Genomic DNA, 15,941 nt, shown 5'->3' with positions numbered 1-15,941 from the left:
GACTTTAAAATGGCCCACAAAATGAATTGGATATGAATCACAAGACAATAGGGAATTTTAAGGGAAATCTGTTTCAAAATAGTCCGAGCAGGTTGGCATCACCATTAAAAGATAATTGTGCTTCATTGATAAGGTGATATACCCAGGCTCTTGAGATACAGAAACGCCGGAGCTCTTAATAGCTCCGCCTGCGTAGAGATTAGAAGAGTAAGGGGCAGAAAAGTCAGCCGACTCATTCATATTAAACAGTAAATCCAGGCCGATCTTGCACCTGATTCCAACTGCAGTTTTACAGTATAATATAGTAGTTTCTTTCCTTTTTTCCTTCATTTCTTCCCTCCTTTCTTTCTTCCTTCCTCCCTTTCTTTTCTATGTACTATATACCATTATATATGTATCACATATAAAATAACTTAAACATAGAATATCACAAGAATCCATAATGTATAATGTTCACAACTATTTTTCTATGAAAGGAAAATGTACTGGAGATGGAAACTGTCTCCTTCATCCCAGGGCTTTGTGTTATTGTAGTCAAAGCTGCTAAGATCCCTATAGTGGTAGCTATTCTATTTGCTGCGTATAAGCAAAGGATAAGGATGAAAAATTCACTCAATGGGCCTGGGGGCACCTGAAGTTAAATGAAGGTTATTTCATTTGTCAGTATGAGACATGACAACATTAGTTCCGCTCAGTTAGTTGTTTCAAGAGCTAGACATTAGCCTTGTCTTTGGTGAATCTTCTTGCTACTGTTTGCAAAACTAACTCTCCAAATATAGCAGATAGATTAATCAAATGTGCATAGATGCAATTTACTAATGGTAAGAATGAAAAGAGATGTAGACATTGAAATAATTCACCAGTGAAATACCAAGGCTTGGCGAATCTTACTTGCATCATTACCTTGCAAAATGTTGTCTGTAATTCAGCTAAATGTTCAAATCAGTAACTATAGATCTTAAATACATTTAACTATGATTCATTTAATCTGCTATTAAAAATATGCTATATAAGTAGAAAATCTGATTGACTACCATTTATAAACATTATACTTTGCAAATAAAGAAAATCAAAGCTCAGAAAGGTTATGAATTTGGTCAAACTAGGAAAAGTAAGGCATAGAGCCCCCAAAAGTCAGTCAAGTTTTTAATTTCTATGGTAATATAGAGTTGGTGAACTAGTCTAGAAAGCACCTACTTTAACTGAATTTCAATTTAAAATAATGTTTAAAATTACAAAATCATAAAATTTTAATACATACATATTTTATAATGTTATATGTAGGACTTGCATGTCTCATATATACATATATACATATATATGATATGTGAGTAGCCTTGGGGGAAAATTTATATGTAATAGAATTCAGTATTTTCAAATTAATTTTTGATTTAATTAATTTTAATTAATCTCTAGTCTCTTTGCACATTTTTTTCCTTAGGTGTTCAAAGAAAGAAATCAGTCTTTCTGAAAACATGTGAAAAACTCTCTAGTTGACGAGTTGTACCCTATTTCTCTCGCCTGCCAATGCAAGAGACACAGGAGATGTGAATCCGATCCCTGAGTCAGGAAGAGTCCTTGAAGGAGGAAACGGTAACCCACTCCAGTACTCCTGCCTGGAAAATTCCATGGGCAGAGGAGCCTGGTGGGCTACAGTCCATAGGGTCGCAGAGTTGGACATGAGTTAGCGCCTGAGCACGCACACCCTAGTTCTGTAACTTAAAAATCTAGCTTTACTCTCTACTGTTTGGTATTTGTCATCATAAATAAGAAATTCTTTTATACATCTTATTATGGGTTGAATTGTGCCCTCCCTCCCCTCAGAAAGGTATTTTAGACTATGACCTTAATTGGAAATAAGGCTTTCAGAGATGCAATCAAGTTGAAATAAGGTAATTAGAGCAGGTCCTAATCCAACATGACCTAATCTGGTATGTCCTTAAAGGGGACATTCGGACATTGAAGCAGACACAGAAGATGATATGAAGACATAAAGGGGAATGACATGCAAAGACCGAGGTGATATATCAACAAAGAAAACTAAAGAAAGCTAAAGATTAAGCTAAGATTAAGTTTCAGAGGAATCATGGCTCTGCCAACACCTTCATTTTAGCTCCCGGCCTTCAGTCATTACATTTCTGTTGTTTATGACTCCTGCTTGGTGGTACTTGCTAAGACAGCTGTAGGAAACTGATAAATATCTCACTAAACTAATCAGAAGAAATTTAGTTTGCTTTTTCAAATGTCTTTATTTTAGTTGCCAGTTCCTTTTACACTGCAGAAACAACAATTAAATAATTTAATGCCTTGTATCATACCAGTTCACTCTAGTCTATTTTCAGATATTACCCTGGGAAAAAACAGCATAATATAAATGGTTCTTTTGTTTTTAAGAAGTAAGTAGAAAGTAAAAGCCCACTTAGCTAATAATTCCACTTTGTATACTGGAAATATTTTAAGGATCACCACCAAATATTTGAATGGATATTTAAGTATAAATTCATATCAATTTGTCTTCAACAGACTATTTGGTTTAATGATACTGCTATCTATCCATAGCTGTAACTTGAGTTATCATTTTCTCTCTTCTTTTTATTTCATCTGTCATAGAACTTGCAAGTGATGATTTTTCCAAAATGCTTCTCTAAATCCTCATTTCTCTAAATGTGGCTGCTTTTTTGGTTGAAGATTTCAATGTGTCTTAATAGGCTCTAAACTGATCACTTTCCTCCAATTTTAACTGTCATGAAAAAACTGACAATTTGCTTTATTCCAGTGATGGCAACTATCACATGAATCACAAAAACTATTATTGTTGATTCTATATGTTTTATATGCTCTAGTTCACTTAATCAGGACAGGAACAACACTGCTTAGAAAGATTAAATAACAGGCTTAAGGTCAAACATAAAGTGGTAAAGCTGAAATTCTATTATACTTCAAAATATATAAACTTGGTACTGTATCATAAAAGCCTCTTCATATTGGCTATTAGAAAAAAAAATTACGTTGGTTGCCAGATAGATTTTGAATGCCCTAGTTTCTTTATGACTTTGTTTTTGATGATTTTTAAAAACCATTAGATGTTGTTATGTTCAGTAGCTCAGATGGTAAAGCATCTGACTGCAATGCAGGAGACCCGGGTTTGATCCCCGGGTCGGGAAGATCCTTTGGAGAAGAAAATGGCAACCCACTCCAGAATCCTTGCCTGGAAAATCCCATGGACAGAAGAGCCTGGTGGGCTGTACAGTCCATGGGGTCACAAAGAGTCGGACAAGACTGAGTAACTAACACATGTTCAAATTATTAATAGACACAAGTAATCAAGGAAGAGCTTCTAAACGCCTTAGGGCCAATCCATTTTGCTATTAATTCAGTGTTTTCATTTGACATAATTTTTGGTGAACAGGATGCATGTTAAAATTTCAGGTACTTGATAAGGTATATGATGATGCAATTACAATTATAATTAAATATAAATAATCAATATAATTATAATGTGTTTATAATACAAGAATGGGCTTCCCTGGTGACTCAGCTGGTAAAGAATCTGCCTGCAATGAGGGAGACCTGGGTTTGATCCCTGGGTTGGGAAGATCCCCTGGAGAAGGGAACAGCTACCCACTACAGTATCCTGGCCTGGAGAATTCCATGGACTGTATAGTCCAGAGGGTCGCAAAGAGTTGGACGTGACTGAACAACTTTCACTCACATCAATAATACAATCATATGTCAGAATGATTTTAATTACGTTTGAACTTGTATATTAACTAGTTGTGTATAGACAATCAGTATACACAAACTTATAAAAATTTTTTTGATTACAAAACTTCAGGTAATTTTAAAGTAGACAGGTTTCATTTTAACCTTTTAAAAAAAGTCTAACCTCTCTATTTTGAACTGTGGTGTTGGAGAAGGCTCTTGTTGGAGTCTCTTGGACTGCAAGGAGATCCAACCAGTCCATCTCAAAGGAAATCAGTTCTGAATATTCATTGGAAGGACTGATACTGAAGGTGAAACTCCAATACTTTGGCCACCTGATGAGAAGAACTGACTTATTTGAAAAGACCCTGATGCTGGGAAAGATTGAAGGCAGGAGGAGAAGGGGATGAGATGGTTGGATGGCATCACCGACTCGATGGACATGGGTTTGAGGAAGCTCTGGGAGCTGGTAATGGACAGGGAAGCCTGGCGTGTGCAGTCCATGGGGTTGCAGAGTCAGACATGACTGAGTGACTGAACTGATTGAACCTCTCTATTGTGAGAACGGCTGCAAAACTGTGTGTTAGAATGCTTCTGCAGATGCATCTGTGAATGACTATGTGCATGTTTGTATGTATATGTTGATAGACTTAGCATGAAAGAGTGACAATCTAAAGGAACTTTTGGCTATCTAGGAAGATGAGCAGGATGACCATAGAATTTATTATTCACACAGAGAGAGCTTTGAGAGGTAAAGGATGTGGATGGCATCATTAACAAAGCTGCTGGACAAGCATCATAATATGGTCCTTTCGCTGATAAATAGTGGCAGATGGTTCCCCCAAATATTCACAAAAAATGATACAGCAATAAGTTAAAGAAAAAGGGAAATGAGAAGAAAACTTAAAATATACTTCATACTGAGAAACGGCAAGGAATTATGTAGCAGCAACATCTTATCATTCACTCTACAGCTATTTAAGTATGTTATGAAAATGTATATGTATTTTCTTGAAAAATGTATCTCAAAACTGAGTACATCAAAATACTCTACCACTTTCTGATAAATCCACTTCTCCTAGAGAAGGGGTGATCCTGTTGATAGTCACCACTAAGTCAGACAAACAGCCTTTCAGTCCACCTTTGGACTTTGGTTTCTCAGGGTAGATACAAAATGAACCAGTCTTGTTTTACCTCTTTTTCTTATTCAAATAGTAGCACAATGCGAGGCTATTAGGAACTGCTGAACATACTCAGCTTCAATTGTTTCATCGTCATCTTTGTATAACTGCTAGAATTTTAAATTCTTCCAAAAGTCAAGCCATTTAAAGAAGTACACACCAACATGAATTGTCCATTGGAAATACTATATCCCTACCTTTCAAGCGGGGGCTGTGTACGTGCATTCTTTGCAGATGTAGATTTATTGGAACAAATTCTAATGTTTTTTCTCCTTTGCTGCTGCTTGATTTGAAAGAGGACCCTAGGTGGAAAAAAATTGAATATCATTAGTAAATAGGTATGTGCATGTGTGTGTGAGTGCACAAACAGATGTTGAAAAGTCCATCTGATATAAAAGTTCAGAAGAAAAATATTTCCTGCATGAGCTGCTTTTTTTCCCTCAGAAATTTAATTTTAAAAATTCTGTTACCCATAAATGATGCCACGAGGGAAAAAAGTACAATTTTTTCTTCTTTGCTTTTCATGCCAAGATGGTAGAGTTGAAAATTTAAAAAAAAAAAAATTGGCTTTTCTACATTCATAACAATACTTATGATTGCTTTCACATAACATACATGAAACTCATTTCACTTTGAATATGTGAAGTCATTGATTTCACACCTGTTTCCTTGCTGAGTTCTGTCAGAATGTCTTGGTACATATTCAGCATTTGATCACAGTGAGTAAGGACGTTTTTTCGTAGATTGTCCCAGTGTGGAGAAAGCTCACCAAGTTCTTTTAGCTCCTGGTTTCTGTTAAGTATGGAAAAGAAGAGAAAACATTGATGGTTAACTTAAATCCATCCATACAAAATGCTTTGTCAGGGTTGCCAAACTAATTGACTGACCATACCTTTCAGGAAAACTTTATGCTTATTAGGAAAAAATCATTTTAACACAAAGGAAGATATGAATCATTTAGCTCACACAAAAATTAAAAGTTCCGTACGCTCAGTCACTCAGTCGTGTCTGACTCTTTGCGACCCTACGGACCACAGCCCACCAGGCTCCTCTATCCATTGGATTTTCCAGGCAAGAATACTGGAGTGGGTTGTCATGCCCTCCTCCAGGGGATCTTCCTGACCTGGGGATTGAACCTGTGTCCCTGCGTTGCAGGTGGGTTCTTTACCACTGAGTCACCAGGGAAGCCCACGGTTCTATATATCAAGAAACAAAGTATATTTAATTTATTGACAAAAATTTCACAAAGATGACAAAGACTTACTACCCTTAATATATAGAGAGGCCATTCAGTTTTGTTTTTTTTTTAAATCATACTAAACCTCAATAGAAAAATAACTAAATTCTAGGCTTTGACTATTCAAACTAAAATTATCTGGAATGAGCTATCTAACCATGTCTGAAGCTATTCAGATAATCTAGTTTATGTATAATATAGCTATAATTCTTTTAAAGCCCATAAATAGTATGATCAAGTATGATTTTATTGGTCTTAATTTCTGCCAAGGACAATTTAAGTAAATACTATATGCCTATATTTTGTCCCATCTTTTTCAAAAGACCTAATCAAGTCATCTAGGTTTTAATTATTAACTTTTATCTAATTCTCTACCCTTTAGCCAAGTTAATTTAAATCATCAGAATGCCTTTTTAAATTATAATGATAAATGATTTAATATGCTGCTTGGTTAGATTTCTTATTCATTTCTGTAACCTTTTACCAACAACATTTTCATGAGGCTAATTTAACCAGCAATAATGAACCGTCTTTGCTATTTTGGCTGTGAAACCTGCTAAATACCAAGCTAATAAATTCAGAAGATGTAGAATCTTTAACATCCTGTTAAATGCAAGAATAATGGATGGTGTGCAAAAATGTGACTTGCTTTCAAATTCTTGTAGCTGCTTTTGCTTTGTTTCAGCAGGAATGCAATATAGTATTGCCGCATCTTCCACCTGAGGTCTTTATGAACATTAATCTCAGTCTCAATGTTTCCATAGATTAGCTTTCATCACACAACATTCACAGAGGTAATCAATCAATGGACAATTAGAGTAAAGGAAGTTCATGGCAGAAGGAGGATTAGGAGGGAAGGTTGAAGAATTAGAGAGTCAAATTCTCTGTGTGGACTCAGAAGACAGGGTGTTCAAATTCAGGACAAAGTAGCAACAACCAAAACAAACACATAATTTAAAAAGCTGAAGATACCCAAGTCTAGAAGAACTCGGGTGCTTAGGTCAAATCTGAGGTACATAGCAAATGTGATACATCAGCTTACTAGGTAAGATTTTGAGCTTTATTTTCAATATATGGTTATAATAGAAATATTAACTTAGTATTCCTGTTTAATACTAATAAATGTACCAAGGATTTACAATGTATGTTGTCCCTGAATCTCTATCAGAAATAATAACTATAAGGGGGAGTGGTGAGAAAGGGAAGCGGTGATTGTAAAGTCCCTGACTATGGCGTGGAATACTACAATGGAATATACCTCCTTGCCTAAGACAAATCTGACAAAGTGTGGTCTGAAAAGCTTAGTATTCTATAGGGAGTGACTTAGGGAAGCAGGGAGGAAATCTGTAAACTGATATTTAAAACGTATTATATTACTCCAGTATGTCAAAACTTATATACAGGAATACATAGATGAAACCTGACATTCACTGCATGTTTCTCCCAAGAAAACATTCAATAGATATACATCCTGAAAGTGACAACCAACCAGCGTAAGGTTTCTCTGCATTTAAAAAAAAAAAAAGTTCAAATATAAGAGAACTATAGAATAAAGGTGTAAAAAACCAGAGCAATGAAAAATGCATAAAACAAAATGGGGCAAAGGAAAAAAGTCACTGTAAATTTTTTAAAAAAGAAAAAATTACATTGCTTGCTAAGTCACTTTAGTTGTGTCCGACTCTTGGCGACCCTATGGACTGTAGCCCACCAGGCTCCTTTGTCCATGGGATTCTCCAGGCAAGAATACTGGAGTCGGCTGCCATGTCCTCCTCCAGGGGATCTTTTTGACACAGGGACTGAACCCATGTCTCTTACATCTCCAGAATTGGCAGGTGGGCTCTTTATCACTAGTACTACAAAAAAAAAATTACATTAATACATTAAAATAGTGAAGATAATTGGGTGCACCAAAATCAGCAAGCTTTTCAATCAGGAAGGCTAGGGTTGTTTGTACCATAGTTTAATTTTGCATTGGTAAGTAAAAACTTTTGAGTTTAAGAGCTTTGCTTTCTTGAAGGCAGGGCCTGAGATCAAACAATCCCAGGACAGCCAGAGGAAGGAGAAAAGAGAAGGATTGAAAGGAAAAAGCAAAAGCAGATATAAGGTGGTCTGTTAATGAGCTGGGAAGAACTTCACAAGAATACAAAGCTGGTTACTTGACCACATGGAACAACTCCAGAGAAGTCATAATGAAATTTCTCCTCTTTGGAAAGATTATCTAGGTGGAGGAAAAGTCATTTATCTATACCAGTTCCTTACCATCTTCTTTAGTTCACTGATAAAGACCTCCATGGGGCATTAACTCCTTCATACCTCCAGTAGTATAATCTGTCTCCTCTGGGCAGCAACTGGGGAGTAATATCCCAGTGGAGACAGAATTTCCTGGGTCTGGTCTGGAAAGCCATACAGATTCACTCTGGATATTTCCATGGCAGATATTGGGGTCATGACAACGGCTGGTCTTCACCTTAAGGGAGACTGATAAACTGATGGAATTAGGAGATAAGGAGACAGTGATGGCACTAGCTGTGGCTCTCAATTGAGCAAGTGGTCAAAAGCTGAAGACATGTTGGGGGTGAGTAGGCATTAGTTCAGTTCAGTCGCTCAGTCGTGTCCGACTCTTTGAGACCCCATGAATCGCAGCACGCCAGGCCTCCCTGTCCATCACCAACTCCCGGAGTCCACTCAAACTCATGCCCATCGAGTTGGTAACGCCATCCAGCCATCTCATCCTCTATCATCCCCTTCTCCTCCTGCCCCCAATCCCTCCCAGCATCAGCAGGGTCTTATCCAATGAGTCAAATCTTCACGGGAGGTGGCCAAAGTATTGGAGTTTCAGCTTCAACATCAGTCCTTCCAATGAAAACCCAGGACTTATCTCCTTCAGGATGGACTGGTTGGATCTCCTTGCAGTCCAAGGGACTCTCAAGAGTCTTCTCCAACACCACAGTTCAAAAGCATCAATTCTTCGGTGCTCAGCTTTCTTCACAGTCCAACTCTCACATCCATACATGACCACTGGAAAAACCATAGCCTTGACCAGACGGACCTTTGTTGGCAAAGTAATGTCTCTGCTTTTTAATATGTTATCTAGGTTGGCCATAACTTTCCTTCCAAGGAGTAAGTGTCTTTTAACTTCATGGCTGCAATCACCATCTGCAGTGATTTTGGAGCCCCCAAAAATAAAGTTTGACACTGTTTCCACTGTCTCCTCATCTATTTCCCATGAAGTGATGGGACCAGATGCCATGATCTTAGCTTTCTGAATGTTGAGCTTTAAGCCAGCTTTTTCACTCTCCTCTTTCACTTTCATCAAGAGGCTTTTTAGTTCATCTTCACTTTCTGCCATAAGGGTGCTGTCATATGCATATCTGAGGTTATTGATATTTCTCCCAGCAATCTTAATTCCAGCTTGTGCTTCTTCCAGCCCAGTGTTTCTCATCATGTACTCTGCATAGAAGCTAAATAAGCAGGGTGACAATATACAGCCTTGACATACTCCTTTTCCTATTTGGAACCAGTCTGTTGGTCCATGTCCAGTTCTAACTGTTGCTTCCTGACCTGCATACAGGTTTCTCAAGAGGAAGGTAAGGTGGTCTGGTATTCCCATCTCCTTCAGAATTTTCCACAGCTTATTGTGATCCACACAGTCGAAGGCTTTGGCATAGTCAATAAAGCAGAAATACATGTTTTTCTGGAACTCTCTTGCTTTTTTGATGATCCAGCGGATATTGGCAATTTGATCTCTGGTTCTTCTGCCTTTTCTAAAATCAGCTTGAACATCTGGAAGTTCTCGGTTCACATATTGCTGAAGCCTGGCTTGGAGAATTTTAAGCATTACTTTACTAGCCTGTGAGATGAGTGCATATTGTGCGGTAGTTTGAACATTCTTTGGCATTGCCTTTCTTTGGGATTGGAATGAAAACGGACCTTTCCCAATCCTGTGGCCACTGCTGAGTTTTCCAAATTTGCTGGCATATTGAGTGCAGCACTTTCACAGCATCATCTTTCAGGATTTGAAGTAGCTCAACTGGAATTCATCACATCCACTAGCTTTGTTCGTAGTGATGCTTTCTAAGGCCCACTTGACTTCACATTCCAGGATGTCTGGGTCTACATGAGTGATCACACCATTGTGATTATCTGGGTTGTAAAGATCTTTTCTGTACAGTTCTTCTGTGTATTCTTGCCACCTCTTCTTAATATCTTCTGCTTCTGTTAGGTCTATACCATTTCTGTCCTTTATTGAACCCATTTTTGCATGAAATGTTCCCTTGGTATCTCTAATTTTCTTGAAGAGATCTCTTGTCTTTCCCATTCTGTTGTTTTCCTCCATTTCTTTACATTGATCGCTGAGGAAGGCTTTCTTATCTCTCCTGGCTATTCTTTGGAACTCTGCATTCAAATGGGAATATCTTTCCTTTTCTGCTTTGCTTTTTGCTTCTCTTCTTTTCACAGCTATTTGTAAGGCCTCCTCAGACAACCACTTTGCCTTTTTGCATTTCTTTTCCATGGGGATGGTCTTGATCCCTGTCTCTTGTAGAATGTCACAAATCTCCATCCATAGTTCATCAGGCTCTCTATCAGATCTAGTCCCTTAAATCTATTTCTCACTTCCACTGTATATTCATAAGGGATTTGATTTAGGTCATACCTGAATGGTCTATTGGTTATCCCTACTCTCTTCAGTTTAGGTCTGAATTTGGCAATAAGGAGTTCATGATCTGAGCCACAGTCAGCTCCAGGTCTTGTTTTTGCTGACTGTATGGAGCTTCTCCATCTTTGGCTGCAAAGAATATAATCAATCTGATTTCAGTGTTGGCCATCTGGTGATGTCCATGTGTAGAGTCTTCTCTTGTGTTGTTGGAAGAGGGTGTTTGCTATGACCAGTGTGTTCTCTTGGCAAAACTCTATTAGCCTTTGCCCTGCTTCATTCCATACTCCAAGGCCAAATTTGCCTGTTACTCCAGGTGTTTCTTGACTTCCTACTTTTGCATTCCAGTCCCCTATAATGAAAAGGACATCTTTTTTGGGTGTTAGTTCTAAAAGGTCTTGTAGGTCTTCATAGAACTGTTCAACTTCGGCTTCTTCAGCATTACTGGTTGGGTCATAGGCTTGGATTACTGTGATATTGAATGGTTTGCCTTGGAAACGAACAGAGATCATTCTGTCATTTTTGATATTGCACCCAAGTACTGCATTTTGGACTCTTTGAGTAGGCATAGAAAAACACATAAACTGGGCCCAGGACAGGCAAACTTCTTGCATAATTCAGGTTCACCTGCATCATTTTATGAAATCTAGATGGCATATAGAACAACACTCTTCATCTTCCCCAAGAAGGAAGTTCAAGTACAGTCCTTCCAAGTGATGGCCAGTTGCAATTCCCCAAAGATTTAAATAGAAGCAGTACACCAAGTAAAATAGTTGATACTCGCGCTGATTTGGGGAGCCTTAACTGATGTTGATCACCCATCTTTTCTACCACTCATTCCAGATTTGCCTCAGACTCTACTGGCATTTCAGCTGATCTGGGATGCTGCCTTGTGAGGTTATCTAGATCTTAGTCCCAAGAGATTAGGCTCTTAGTTTTCTTTCTTTCACGGAATTTTAGTTGTGGCAGTTCCCCAATTATTTGGACATGGAACATCTCTGAGTTCTAGTCATATTTTTCTTGGCTCAGATTGTGACACAGGAGCCCTGTTTCCCCACGGTGATGAGCATAGTACCTCTTACTATCTCTCCCGGTCCATTTAGTTAGAAATGTACGGTGGTCATATCACATGCAAAATCAATCACAACTCCCAGTTAATTGGGACTGTTACTGGGTCCTCTGACAGAACTGCCTCTGCCCCTACTCTAAGAATCAGTATTCTAACTGGCAAAGTCTAAGGTTATAGGGAAAGGATATCAGGAAGGGATCTCCAAGTAGGGCATCGTGATTGGATATAAGGGCCCACCCTTTCTTCTAGAGGTGGTTATTCTGGCTATGACAGGCACAACATCTGATATGAGCTGTTGATTTAGTGTATAAACTTTATCCTGGAGGTTTTTTGCCCAAGTTGGTACCTTAGCTGAGTCTTTCAAGGTGAATATTATTCCACTGTTCTACCAGGTCAGTGGCTTTTTGTAGGAGGTGGGGTGGGGGAGGGGCAGAATGGAGTGCCGTGATTACAAACTCGTATTGCAGCTCATTTGATGTAGCAAGCGTTCTTTGGTTGGAGCAATGTCATGTGGGACAGCATATCATTGGATCAGGCATTCTGTGAGCCATCAGATGTGGGAGCTAGCAGTGGCATTGTGAGCAGAAAAAGCAAACACAAATTCAAACTACGTTTCATATCCCAGTATTAACTGTTGCCTTCTCCAAGGTCATAGGGATCCAACTTAATTGACCTGCCACCAAATAGTTGCTCAGTCTCCCCCACAGAATGGTATAATATTTGAGTCCATTGCCAATGTAAATGCAATGTTAATTTAGCAGTAATAGTGGCTATATCAGTCTTGGAGAGGGAGGCCATGCCTTTAGGTTCAAGTATAAACCCTGTGTCTATCACCAAGGCCACTCTATTCTTGGGTCTATTTCACAAACTCTGGGGTCTGAGAGTCTGGCTAATATCCATGGGCAGGTAATAAAGTCCATCTGGTTGTAAAGGGCCTTTTCTGCAGTATTTGTTTTCTGATGAGCATGGCTCAGGCATAAAGGTATTTGTGCTAACTCCTATAAGCCCATCCCCATACCCCTGTCCAGACTCCTTGAATCCAATCTTCTAGTCTAATTTCTTCCAGATCATTCACTTTGCTAATACTCAATATATATCCATGCCTGAAGCCACCTCTCTCTCTAAATGAATAACAATTACACTGTTCTTCAAGTCTACCCACAGGATGGATTTTGTCATTACTAACCTTCATTATCTACCTAACACATCAGCCTGACCCATCTTTTTAAGAGTTTGAATTCTTTCCTCCTCCATGAGTCAACCGTATGAGATCTCCCATGGGGCTATAAGTATGAACGAGAGAGAAGCATCATGAGATAGAGGTACTGACATGATGTCGGTGACAATGAGACTCTGGGACAGCTCTTTATGAAATATATTCATACCTCCCAGATCTGCTTGAGCTCTATTCCAAACGTATTACTCCCATCTCACAATACCTTACTCCTGTATCATATAATGGGATCACATCAGTACCTATGTCATAATGGGCAGCTCCAGGCCAGAGCTGTGTCCCATCATCAGAAGTTTTGTCTCTTAACTAGGGTCCAGTATTAGACTGGGATGATGCAGGAGGCACCAGCACATTTCAAAACCCTAAAGGTCTGCACTGAAACAGTCTTATCTGGATTTGCTGAAGCTTCCACAGGCTAAAACCATTTCTCACCACAGATACTTTCAGGCCACGCTGGACCTCCATGGTCATGCACCCAAGGGCCTGCAACACAGGATCTTTTGAAATGTTCCTGTTACTTGCGCTCTATTTGACACATTTTGTTTCTCCATTAATGATTTATATGTATATGTAATAATTTATATATATATATATACACTTTATAGAAATAAATATATATATATAAATAAGTATATATTTATATATATATAACCACTATATATCATATACATCAAATGTATATATGATATATAGTGATTATATACATTTTTGTGTATATGACTTTTATGTATATTAATGACATGTATATCAGAAATACAGCTCAAAAGCACAGCAGTCACTTACATACATAGATGAAAAAGGTCTTTTTGTGTATGTATATGTATGTGCTGTATTCCTGATTTTCCCCATTATTTGTCATTGAAGCAACTTATGTTAGAGATGAAGCAACCCTATGTTACTCCACTGCAATTATTAGCATCTCCTTCATTTGTAAAATATCCCATTAGATAATCCAAATTATAGGATGCCAGAATTAAGATATCCTTTTGATATAGACTATAAGAAAACAACAACTACAAACTCATACAATATCACAGTTGAAGGAAATTTAGGAAACAATTTGAAACCTCTTGCTTCACAGAAGGAGGCATCTAAATAGACTGCTTGTTAGTCTAGAAGTCACTAGAATGCTATAAGATTTTTAGACTATAATCCCCATGTACACACTTTCCTCATCCCATAAAATTCTGCACTATAATGGCAAAGAAATACATAACAAATTAACAAAATAACAAACAATAAACAGTTGCTTGTTTGTTGAAGGTACTCAAAGAATATATGTTGAGTGAGTTGCGTTTACAGCCTGGACCTATTGACTTTTAGAAGTACATATATAATCTTTCATGTACTCTTAATATTAAACCTGAACTCAGGATAAGTTATAATTAGGAACTTTTACTTCTGAGTCATTCAGTTAGAATGGCATGGCAACTAGGTGCCCAGTAATAATCTCTAAAATGTGTTCAAGTGTATAGTGGTGTCCAGTATTCTGAGACCCATAGATAAGGTCCCTGTGGTCCAGCCTGCATGTTGCCACTTTTACCTAATAGAAATCTGGCATCCACATTATAATTACATAGTTACCCATCTTTACTAAGTCTTTGGTATGAATGATAAAGGTGATAAACTCTGTAAACGTATTTGCAATTCATAGAAAAATATTTTTTAAAACACTCCTTGCCCATCTATAAACTTCATCATTTTACTCACAGTAACAACAGCTTCTGCTTTCAAAAGCTGCGCACTGGGAAGACCCAGAGGGATGGGATGGGGAGGGGCTTTGGAGGGGTGATCGGGTTGGGGAACACTTGTAAATCCATGACTGATTCATGTCAATGTGGCAAAAACCACTACAATATTGTAATTAGTCTCCAAGTAATAACAATAAATGAAAAAAAAAAAAGCTGTCTCTTTCAATTGTTACCCTACAACAATAAAAAGAAAAATTTCTGGAAAAATCTCCTGTCCTGCTAGAAAACATACAATTTTTTATGAATTCCCTACTCTACTCTTACTAAAGTTCTATTTTTAAAACAAATCTTCTAGCTTGTCTCTTAACTCCTTCTGATTCTCCAAGACTCTAATAGCGAGGCACGGAAACTTGAAAAGACTGAATATTCAAATATTAATAAGCTTAGGCCAGTTACATGTTAAAGTTCTTTTGGCACTTACTGCCATCCATCCACTTTCACTTTGCTACCTACAAAAATAAAAGGCAAATTATATAAAATAAGTCTCCAAAGGAGACAGGTGATTGCTAAAGCCTACTTGAGAAATATCTAATGCTCTATGGTTCTTGACATTTCAACTGTAAAGTTTGACATTCTTGATAGTTGATGAAATATTCATACAGCACTCTGGAAATAACCTGATGGGGCACTTTTTGTCTATATGGTTTATTTCATCTTGCCTTGCTTAAATATTTCAAAAATACATGCTTTCCCTCTGCAGGAAAATTTCAAGTAGTTCCTGGAAGTTCTTATGACCTGTTGAATTTTCCAAAGTGTGAAACACACAATTAAGCATATAACAAGCTTGAAAATGCAGGCCATTAAACAACATAGAGAGAAAATGAGACCACCACCACCCCCAAGAAAAAAAACAGACCAAAGGACTCCTGGAAAAATAAAGAGGAATAACTGAACACAAAATGAGTCATATAAACTAAAAGTGAAATAACCAAACCTGCCTTACGACGTTCACATATGATGCATGAAACCTTGGAAAGATAATTAAACAGAAAAAAGTCCTGCAAACTTCCTTACTTACACCCCGGGGGTCATGCCTAAAAGAGCAGGGAGGGAGGGTGTTGGGCAATAGAGAAGCCAAGTAAGCAAACTAACATCAGACCCTTTTCCTTAGTC

The 15,941-nt window shown here is 37.9% G+C and overlaps 1 protein-coding gene across 5 annotated transcripts in view; it reads right to left on the bottom strand.

The window, feature by feature from the left end:
- INPP4B (inositol polyphosphate-4-phosphatase type II B) overlaps positions 1–15,941 on the bottom strand; it is an 825,365-nt gene that overhangs the window by 177,733 nt on the left and 631,691 nt on the right. For all 5 annotated transcript variants that reach the window (XM_070474820.1, XM_070474815.1, XM_070474816.1 and 2 more), the window contains 2 exons: positions 5,545–5,675; positions 5,081–5,185 (listed from right to left, as the gene is read on the bottom strand). In XM_070474820.1, coding sequence (XP_070330921.1) covers positions 5,081–5,185; positions 5,545–5,675 — 236 coding nt within the window. The remainder of the gene's footprint in view (positions 1–5,080; positions 5,186–5,544; positions 5,676–15,941) is intronic.

This window comes from Odocoileus virginianus, chromosome 12 (genome assembly GCF_023699985.2).
Source record: "Odocoileus virginianus isolate 20LAN1187 ecotype Illinois chromosome 12, Ovbor_1.2, whole genome shotgun sequence".
In the NCBI taxonomy this organism is placed as follows: Eukaryota; Metazoa; Chordata; class Mammalia; order Artiodactyla; family Cervidae; genus Odocoileus; species Odocoileus virginianus.
Note: the sequence above shows the minus strand (reverse complement) of the source record. Positions and strands in the feature narration are given on the sequence as shown.